This window comes from Labrus mixtus, chromosome 2, assembly GCF_963584025.1.
Source record: "Labrus mixtus chromosome 2, fLabMix1.1, whole genome shotgun sequence".
NCBI lineage: Eukaryota > Metazoa > Chordata > Actinopteri > Labriformes > Labridae > Labrus > Labrus mixtus.
Genome location: NC_083613.1, coordinates 18621454 through 18631749, shown reverse-complemented (window position 1 = coordinate 18631749; position 10296 = coordinate 18621454). Strand labels below are relative to the sequence as shown.

The 10296-nt window shown below is 39.6% G+C and overlaps 1 protein-coding gene across 1 annotated transcript; it reads left to right on the top strand.

Moving 5' to 3' along the window:
• The first annotated feature begins 1177 nt into the window (after positions 1–1177).
• On the top strand, positions 1178–10275 carry baiap2l2b (BAR/IMD domain containing adaptor protein 2 like 2b). Its single transcript, XM_061027196.1, has 14 exons — positions 1178–1521; positions 1663–1738; positions 2471–2557; positions 3299–3360; positions 4442–4513; positions 4912–5001; positions 5534–5665; positions 6198–6302; positions 6977–7079; positions 7467–7674; positions 8521–8586; positions 8868–9198; positions 9323–9366; positions 10145–10275. Exons 1-14 carry the CDS (start codon positions 1468–1470, stop codon positions 10218–10220), a joined length of 1506 nt encoding a protein of 501 aa, XP_060883179.1. The 5' UTR covers positions 1178–1467; the 3' UTR covers positions 10221–10275.
• Positions 10276–10296: the final 21 nt, after the last annotated feature.

Genomic DNA, 10296 nt, shown 5'->3' with positions numbered 1-10296 from the left:
TTCTTGAATTGTTTGCCCAGCTAAAGTAAGTCAGGCTGTATCTTAGGGGGAAATTAGTAAAAAGGCTTTGACACTTCAAAAATATGGAATTCTGTAATCTTAACAATGTAATGTAATGTAACTCAAATGTTTTATGATGAGTATAAATACAGTATGAAAGTATGTAATGATGGATCACATTTTTGGTAAGATTTTTAACCAATGTGAGAATTTTCAGCAATTTCTCTGGAAGTATGTGAAATTGTTGATCTACCAAATGTTCAACACAGTAATGCAAAAAATAGAAACAAAACTTAAGTTTTGAAGGTAAAGGGTTGTACCTGTGTGTGAAATAAAGGGGAGCTGATTTAGGACAACTTCCTAGAGATGCTGGTTTGTTTGACTGGATTTTATTTTTGTCTTTTTTTTAAGCATTCTGTAACAATAATCATTTTTCTCAATATTAAAATAGCACTTTGCCGTACCTTGTCTTACATTGAATCAATATTTTTTTAAGGTGACAAACAAGATTATGTCAAATGTGTAAACTTAACATAATACAGCAGTAGAATGACAGTGGTTTAACTGCTTTATTAAGTACTGAACATCATAAGAGCCCTGTAAATGTTAAATAGCATCTTCTGATCCTTTAATGCATGGCTACATTGATTCAACAACTTGCTTCAACTGCATACAACTAAAAATAAGGAATAATAGATGGGAGCTTTAATTTGGATTCAACATCTTTGTCTGTTAAAGCACATAAAAGGAGCTCCTTATATAATTTTAATCTACCTAATGTGTGCTATGTATGTGGTAATGTCTATGGATATTTGATAAGGGAGTCTTGTGATGCAGACCTGAATTTGTAATTTTTTTTCATAGAGTTTGAAGAGTTGAAAAAATGTTTTTCTAGTAGTGTGGGGAGAAATGTCTTTGTATCTAACTGCAAATGTGTTCTTATTATATACCTTTTTTCAGTCCGTAGTTTGTTTCAACACAATTGAGGTCCCTCAGGTGTGAGTCTACGTCACAGCTAATTGTGCAGCTGGCTGTCCCCCCCTCTCCTTTCCTTTCAGAGCTTCCATCAATAATTTACCTTGCCCGGCCATATCGATGTCACCTGCTCCCTTTTCTCTTCCCATCGTTCGCTTACTCGTTCTTTCCACGAAAACTGCTGATGACAAGTGTGGTCAAAGAGCTCATTTACAAGTGACAGAAGAAAAGAGTAGAGAGAAGGAAGCACTATCTTTCTATTAGACAGGTGTTAACAGTCTTGAACTATAGGACAGTGGGAACGCAGTGAAGGTGACTTTCACTGCTCCAACACTTTGATACACAAAGGACAAGAAATGCCAGAGGAAGCTTCTTCAGAAGTTTGAATGGGAATACAGAGTCCTTACAGAAATTCATCGTGCCTCTGGCGTCCATTCTTTTAGGTTTTTTTTTGTTTGACTGAAGTTTATATTATCTTTCAAATTGTTCACTATGTCGGCAGCCACCAGTGACCAGCTGCACAGAACAACCTTAACCGTCTATGCGGTGAGTCCTTATCAGCCCTTTGTTGTCTCCTCTTGGTCTAAATGACTTGGCTGAGTATATATCAGATTTAAAATGTCATGGTGTTTAGTGATAGTTAGTGTTTTGTTTTTTTTGGTGTGTTTCTATTTCTGTGCTCTGTAGAACCTGATGGAGCAATTCAACCCTGGCCTCCAGAACCTTGTTGCTCTAGGAAACAGCTACGTCAATGCTTTCCAAGGTGAGTATGTTTCTCTTTCAGTGTGTGTGTGGGTACAGATATTTTCAGACGTTATTTTTGGACCTTTTTTTTTCAATTGTTTTTTTATATTAACATGTTCTTTGAAATTACCTAGAGGTTGATTTTATTTAGGAACAGCATTTCTTTGGTTTTGCATGCATAACAAAAATAAACGTGTCGTACCTTTGATTGTGCAGGGGGCCCAAGGGACCTTAAGAGGAATGTCATAAACCTACACAAAACAAAATCCACAAAGAAGCCACAGAAAATGTGTTTCTATACTCATTTGATGCACCTGTTGTCCTACAAACATGAGGCACAGAAGTAAAGAAGAGAGGCTTTTGGTTGTCACTCACTGAATTTGCCTGACCCTACTTATCCTTACTGTCTACGTTCCTCCAGCCTTGATTGTCTGTTATGTTTGTAGTCGGCTAATCAGCATGTATCATTAATGCATCTCTCTGCCTGATAAAACAGGAAAAGGCTGCCAGTCACAGGGCAACAAGGCAGCATGGGTTGTAAAACTATACCTGCTGGCTTGAGGCTATTTCTAGACCAAAGCACATATCACTTGTCAGCACTGCGAGGCTTGAGTTTATGATGTATAAACACAGAATTTATTGACCTACCAGGGGCAATTTAACCTGCTGTGGTGTTACTTACAGTCCACTTTTTTTTTAAATGTCTAGTATTTAAAAAGTCAACTGTGCATTTCATATGTTTTTCCTTTAGCCTTAGCTGTTTGCAGCGAGGCATACTTCAGCGCTGTGGCTAAGATGGGTGATCAAGCGCTTCACACATTTTCATCTCGCTCTCTTGGTAAGTGTGTGTGTTTGTGTTGTGTTTGATGTGCGATTGATTACACAGCCTCTCCAGTACAGATCTCACTCTTAATTTATTAAATTCATTACTCACAGAGAGTAGTGCTCAAGAGATAGCCCAACCATCGTTAAAAATACCACACTCAGTTCTCTTTAAGAGAAGAGAATAAATAAAACATATTCCTCCAATGATACTACATCTCTGTGTATCACCATTTATTGTGCTGGTGTGCATAATCCTGAGTTTCATGCCTGGGATGTGTGATAGCATTGTTAGGGACAATGAGCATTATGCTTACAAGTCCCCAATCTGACACACCAGTGCTAGCATAGCATAACACACGTGGTCCTGCAAAGTTGGCTAACTTGAGAAGGTCAGAGAACCACAGCGTGACCAGGAGGACCTATTGAGTGAAGGCCTCTAAATTATGGATGTTGACCTTCTTTCAGCTGCACTCATTCATTAACTCAACCACCGTCCAGGACAAAAGACGTTACCAGAGGCACCTATTATATCAAAGGCTTAGCTAACTTTCCACTATCTTATCAGCCAAGGTGGTTTGATTGAAAAACCCTCTTAAGCAATGCTGTATTGTCTTAAAGTCATGTATCAAATTTCCAAAACATTATTCATATCTCCTGAAGTGTTCTTTTGTTTTATGATGTTTGAGCTGTGACATGTGTGAAGTATAGTTATGATATGTGTCAGATTCATTAGAGGCTTTTTTGTTTTTAACAGGGGATGTCCTTATCCAGATATCAGACACACAGAGGAGACTCACTGCAGAGATGGAGGGTGTGGTCAGTACATCATTCATTCAATACTCATGCTTTCACACCAAAACATGGCGTCCCAACAGTCTTAGAACTGCAAACTGAGGGCCTGATTCACAAAAGGATTGCACAGCTTTTGTGCCCGCTAAACCTATGCAAGTGTGTCAAAAATACAAAACAAAGGGGTTAATGCACCTCTAACTGCGCTGTGGAGCAAACAATGTTTGAGTGTGCTTTGTGTGTATATTTAAATGAGCAGTCATTTGGGGGAAAAAAATAGCACCATAATTTGCAAATCGGCCACATTGTAAAAAGCAGGTCAGTCAGCAGCTGGACAGATCATCCACATCTGTAGAGAGGTCTGGAACCATTATGCATGATGAGGATGTGAGTGTTGTTTTTCTTCTTCAAGTTGTCCTTGCTTGCTACATTCAGGGAGGATGTTCTTAGTTACACGATGGAAGTCATGTTGCTTTTTTCAAGTCAGGCCTTTCAGTACACTTGAAAAGCTTCCCCCTCACCTCATCTTTGTTTGGACAAAATTGTGTTCTGTCAGCATGAGAGCACAGCTCCATGAGAGTGCAGCTCCATGCTGAGTAACAGGTCAGACAGCTTCTCTTCACATTTAGATGCAAAACAAGAGCAAACAGAATCGGGCATGACAACTTTTGTGTGTGTTTGCGCCTGAATATCATTAGCACTATATGCAGCGGAGCCGATAGCGGGAGCACATAATTCAAAGTTTTTGAAGCTATTAGCGATTAGTGAATCAGGCCCTCAATCTATAATTGTTTTAAGACTTTAGGTATCTTATCTTATCCAACAAAAAGTATAGATATTGGAAATCTTTCATTGGTTTCTAACTTTGCTAATGACAGAACAAACTAGTCTTATGTAAATCAAGAAATTTAGTTTTTTGATGGCTCACAAATTAAACTGATGGACCAGAGATAAACAAGTGATCTGAATAAGAACAAAATTGTCTCTGATTAAAACACTGGCTTTAGGATTGAGCACATTTTCATACAGATTTAGTCCTAATTAGAACAACTATTGCTTTTACAAGGGGACATGTTCCATAATAATGACTTTTTCTTTCCTACTTCAGTTTCGGTGGTTTCAGGTTGAGGTGTTGCAGGCCATGGAAAAGAACACCAAGTTGGATGAGGAGTACATTGAGGTGAGTTAACAGCAATGGGAAAGTTCATGTTTTAATATATAACCTTCCATGAACTGGGTTTATCAGAGGAATAATTTGGATCCTTATGTCTGGAGTAGGGCTAGTGTAATTTCTTTATTTTAATTGTACTTTGCAGAAGGTTAGTATAATCAATACTGTAACTGACCAAAAATGGTTTCTTTCTGGTTTCTGGCCAATTGCTGACAATCTTTGATCTATTGTAAGGACTAGTTTATTGCATTTATTACATTATCATAAACCTGAAACACACAGACTCAGTAATGACCTTCTTGTTCAAAAGTGTATGTTAAGTGATTCATTTGTAGGAAATATCTGCTAGAGGGTAGAATCAGGAAAACATTTAATTATCACAGTAGAGCTTGTCTTTTGCTCTGCAGGGGAGTCGCAGAGTGTATGAGCTGGAGGTGAGAAACCAGGCGGAGACTTTGGAGAAACAGCTGAGACGAGGATCTTACAGGGACTCCTTGGTAAATAATAGAGTGCACAAATGAGACCGAAACCAAGCTCCCCATCATCCACATTCATTCTGATGCACATTCTCAGACACAGATGGACATTGGAACAGACACAGTCCTACATACTCAACTAGGTGATAGTGTACATTTATTGTGTATATTCTGTACAGTGGAAATGACAATTATGTCCACAGATATAAATACAGATTGTCCATTTCCCATTTGCACGCTGCAGAGGATGAAGCCATATTTCATACAGTGGCCTATGTGTGTTCTGTATAAGAAGTAGGACAATGGAAGTCAGAGCACACATTTTCTGCTCTTTATTTATGTTTACAATTCAATGGTTTTTGGAAATTATCTTGTTGGCTGCCTTGACTGAGGGGGGCGGCAGTCCATTGGGGTGCTGGTTGCCCACCCCTGTTCTATAGGATGGGACTTGTGCCACATGTGTATAAACATAATGTCCCTGTGTGTGTGTGTGTGTGTGTGTGTGTGTGTGTGTGTGTGTGTGTGTGTGTGTGTGTGTGTGTGTGTATTTCAGGAGAACAGTGAGTACATGTTGTATCTGAAGCAGAGCCGACAGGAGATCCTAAAGGAGGAGGAGAGGAGGTATCGCTTCCTCGCAGAGAAACATTGTGGCCTTACTCAGTCACTGCTCTTCCTTATTAACAAGGTTAACACACACACACACACACACACACACACACACACACAAACACAAACACAAACACACACACATACAGACAAAAGCATAGCAGAACAACAGAGGAGGTCACAGCAACCAGACAAAACAAACATAGATAGATCCAGGGACATGGCCAGAGGGGTGGCCAGGGGAGGCATGTCACTGTCACACTTTGGTAATCGATGCTGTAGTGCATACACAAGATAAGATAAGATAAGATACATAAGAGTTGAATAGTGCCCTAGGAAGAGTTGTGGAAACATAGAAGTTTTCCAAAAATAACACAAGTGAAGAATACATTTTCAGCGTTGGACACAGTTAATCAGCACATAATAATAGTAATAGTAAAAGTATAAACACCCTGGCTCAGACCCTACACAGCATGTTTTTCTCTGTCCATGTGATATCATATTAATTGCTTGATTATCTGATGAAACTCACACCTTACTGTGCACGGCCTCAGAGTCCTGCCTGATCAGGTTCAGCTTTAATAAGTTGCTCACAACTTATCTGTTTTCAGACCGGTGCATCTCTTCAACAGAAAGCAGATGGATGGAAGGAGAAAGTGAACGACACTAAAGGGTCCAGACCTCGGACTCCCACTCAGTTAGACCAAGAAGCACAGGTACCTCATGCATTACGTTTTTTTCTTCTTGCAATTGGTTTGATCAAATGTAAACATGATACTCTGTGATTTAATATTTCATTTACCAGAATGAAGCTGTACTGACTTGGGATGCTACACCAGTGTCTGCTTATAGCTGTATTGGAACGATTTGTAATTTGTTTACGATGTAAACTGCTCACCATGTGCTGCCTTAACACTACCATAATTGATCAAATAGTTGCCAGGATCTTTTTGTTGACATCTAAACTGAGAGTATATCTCTTTATTATACATTTGTAAGAAGCATTCCCTGTTTTTTATCTGTTGTGTGATTTAGGTCCAGTGGTTCAGGGCTCTCAATTTGTACAAGGCTTTAACTATTTTCTCAGAGGCCCCTTTACTGCACTGCATTAAATTGAGAAATGTTTGTAATATTATCTCTCTTGTGTTTGTTTACATTAGGAATGTTTCAATATAACACAGATCAGTTGAAACCAATAAACATGAAGTGCATATCTCCTTCACAGTCCAAATACAATCTGAACAATTGTACCTCTGTAAAGGTAGAAGATTTGGTTGAGCTGTTGTATCTTCTAAAAGCAAGACACCCTGCTGGGCTAGGTTTCATCATCACAGATGTATAGGGAGTGGGCACAGCAGGTAATCCAGCTGTGTTTGCTGTTTCTGCTCAGCTGCGAGGTTCAGTGAGCTCCCTGCTGCAGACTGTGGCCAGAGATGAAGATATGTCCTGGGCCAGGAGGGAGCAGCAGGCGCTGGGAAGAGTTCCCTCTAGAGGTAGGAAGAAGAATTTACTTTGGGGAAACTACTTTATTATTGATGGAGATACATTTTATTTAGGGATGTCAGTGTTAACAAGTTAACCATGATGCGTTTAAGATCTGAAAAAGAGGTGTTCATTTTTTAAATCCCATTGATCGCGTTCCATTTACCGCAATTAACTCTTCAAATTCAGTGATTATTCAGCCAAAGGATACTCATCTGTTCATTTAAATTCAAAAGTTTCTAACATTAATGTCTGAATAAATGTCTTATTTTTTGTGTTTTCTCTTCCTGTCTTAAAAGAAAACATCTCCCATTCCCCAATTGTCTTCTTAATCTTCACCCTGTTCCTCTTTTAAACTGACTTGTGTGTCCTCCACTTTTACTCCCATTTCAAACCAGCTCCATCTCCCATCCCAAACCGCTCTCGCTCCAGCTCAGTGGGGGAATCCCTGGGTCTTGGTGGAGGGAGAGCCATGAGAGCCCTGGTGTCTCACCCTTCATCATCCAACCCAAAGCTTTTACCTTTCAACAGGGGAGAGACTGTCACAGTACTGGTCCAGGAGCCACGCAATGGCTGGCTGTACGGACGCACAGACAGCAGCCTGCGGTGAGTGGCAGAGATAGAGTCCTGTGTGTGTATAGGTTTAGTTTTAAGTGCATTTTCTCTATCTTTCACATTACGATGGACAGATACTGTGTTGACAAATACTGCTCTTTATAGCCTACTCAACTGGATAAGGAGAGTAGACATAGAAAGGAGAGTGTAAAAGTAATGAAAACTATAACTACAGTCACAGAACTTACCGTAACTGTGAGTGTCTGCTTAAAACTGACACAAGAATCTGTCCTTCTGTGAACTGTACTGACCTGAAGGATCTTTAATAATTTTTTGGTAAGTTTAATGTGTGTGTTAGTGGAAGTGCTGTGGTGCCAGCTCGGCTGTTTGACCACATAGCTCCCTTCTGCACTTGTCTTCTCTCCCAATTACATGACCAGCACAATATGTCAGCGTCTGTCGTGGGGATGTTCTGTCTTTAATTGAGTACAGAAGTAGACAGAGAAGCGCTGTCCATATGAATACACAGTCATTGTTTTGTCTCTTGTCCTTGTTCAATTGAAGGAAACATCACTTTGTTAAAAGAGGGATGAGATAGTTTCTTGTTAGAGATACAAAAGAAACGGTAAGTAGTGTTATTTTATCCTGAGAAATGTCTCTCAGTGTTTACACTCACCTGTATGGGCTGAAGGTTGGGAAACTTTTAAAGACAAATCTTATAAGTTTACAGATATAAGCTTTAAAAATATTGATTAACCCCAAATAAAACATTTTAATTTTGGCACTTTAGTATGCAAAGCCTGTATATGAACTCCTAAACCTGGAAACAAAGATCCATTGTGATCCAGAGTTGTTTAGTTTGCTGTTTCTTTATCTTTATTTGCCTTTTCTCTTCAGTCAGGGCTGGTTCCCTGCTGCATATGTGGCCCCTGTTGAGGACCTCTCCAACAATTTGGCAATAAGGTCGGGATTACTTTTAAACTACAAACCATGTGGTGACAGACTTCTGTGTGGTGTGACACGCTTAGCTTAGCTTCAAGAAAATATATCTGCTGTTCCTAATTGTTAGACAGCATGCAAGCTACTCAAGTGCCTAATTTTTTTTAACAACACTGTGCTGTTTCAGATTCTTAACATTTGTAATAGTAATTTGTCGGCAGGAGACCTCACATCACACCATAATATGACTGAACTTATATTGCTTTGTTACACCCTAAAAGTCCCTGTTTGTGCACTCTTTACAGTGGTGGCTCTCTAAGAAGCCACAGTATGAACAACCTGCTTGACACTGACCAATCAGAGAACACAAAGTATGGAGATGTCCCACCACCAGCTACACCCAACCGACGAGCCTCTGTGGACTTCCGACCGATCTCTCCTTTTCCAGAGAAGCAGTTGGAGCTACTTTTGGAAGCAAAGCCTGGTCAGACGAAGACCTACAATGAACACCCACCTCCACCTCCTCCCCCACCACCCCCTCCTCCCTCAAGTCAGAATCTAAGAAGGAGCTCTGTGGATTTTCGACCAATCTCTCCCCTTCCCGAAAGGAAGGGTGAGTCAGCTTCTGATGTCCAGGTACTAATGATGTTTCTATGAAAATAAATATTCTCAAAGGATAGTCAAATGTTTGTTCTCACTAATTCTGGATCATTTAAAGTAATTCAGTTCTATTCACATCTGCCGTCTTGTCTTTTCTTAGAGTTTATCACCCCATGGGCATTCTGAAAACCCTCTGTTTCCCAGGTACTCTCTCAGTGTGTAAATTTACAAAAAATACAAGTTTTCACTTCCCAGAATGAGTGTGTGATGAATTATTTTTAAAACATTTATAGGATGAGCATCTTTTGGCTAGGCAGTGATGTATGTGTGACTTAATCTCTTTAAAAACAAATATTGTTTATAGATTGTTGTTTATATTCATAGATAAACAATATGGTGACAGATTTAAAAATTTTTCTTCTTTGGGTAGTTCACCACTTTGCTACAGATATGAATATGCAAAGGTACTTGTACCTTTACCAAATATTCACAACATCATTATACAACAATTTTAGAGCAGACCGCCGTCTGCTAATGCTTTCTACATGTGTCAGTGCTGAGAGTAAAGTTTGAGGTGAGAGGAGGCACTGCTGGATAAACTACTGTGCAAGATGACACTATTTATAAATTACTAAAAGCATTGTTTTATTATTATTATATGTTCTATTAAAAACATTTTTTATGAGCACATTTAAATAAAACATTTGTGCAGATACTGACATTTCAGTGACACCCTCAACTCAGGCTGTTATCAACAGACCTTTTAGTCTGGCTGTAAATTCAACACAAAGATTTTTTTCCATACAAGTAGAGGAACGATTTTCATTGGCCACAGTTGTAACGTATCTCTGGGTGAGATCTGGTGTTAGTTTTCCTACCTCCTGGTTGGCCTACATGTCTGTATGTGGCTTGTTCATGTTGGCAGAAAACAGTTGAGGGTGTGAGGTATTGTGTTTCATTTTCCGTCATCCTCTCGTTTCAGAGGCACAAACCCATTCGCCACTGTGAAGCTGCGCCCGACGACGACCAATGACAGATCTTCTCCTCGGATCCTTTGATCTATCGGCACATGTGCAGGCATGGTTTGTAAACCAAGGCTGCAAGATGAGGTTGTGTGGAAGAAGACCATTGTTG

Bases quoted from the DNA above. Each gene is read 5' to 3' on its own strand.
- baiap2l2b (XM_061027196.1), top strand. From the start codon at position 1,468: ATGTCGGCAGCCACCAGTGACCAGCTGCACAGAACAACCTTAACCGTC. The intron at 5,666-6,197 runs GTTAACACACAC...ATCTGTTTTCAG, and splicing joins TGCTCTTCCTTATTAACAAG to ACCGGTGCATCTCTTCAACA. The intron at 7,675-8,520 runs GTGAGTGGCAGA...TTTTCTCTTCAG, and splicing joins CGCACAGACAGCAGCCTGCG to TCAGGGCTGGTTCCCTGCTG.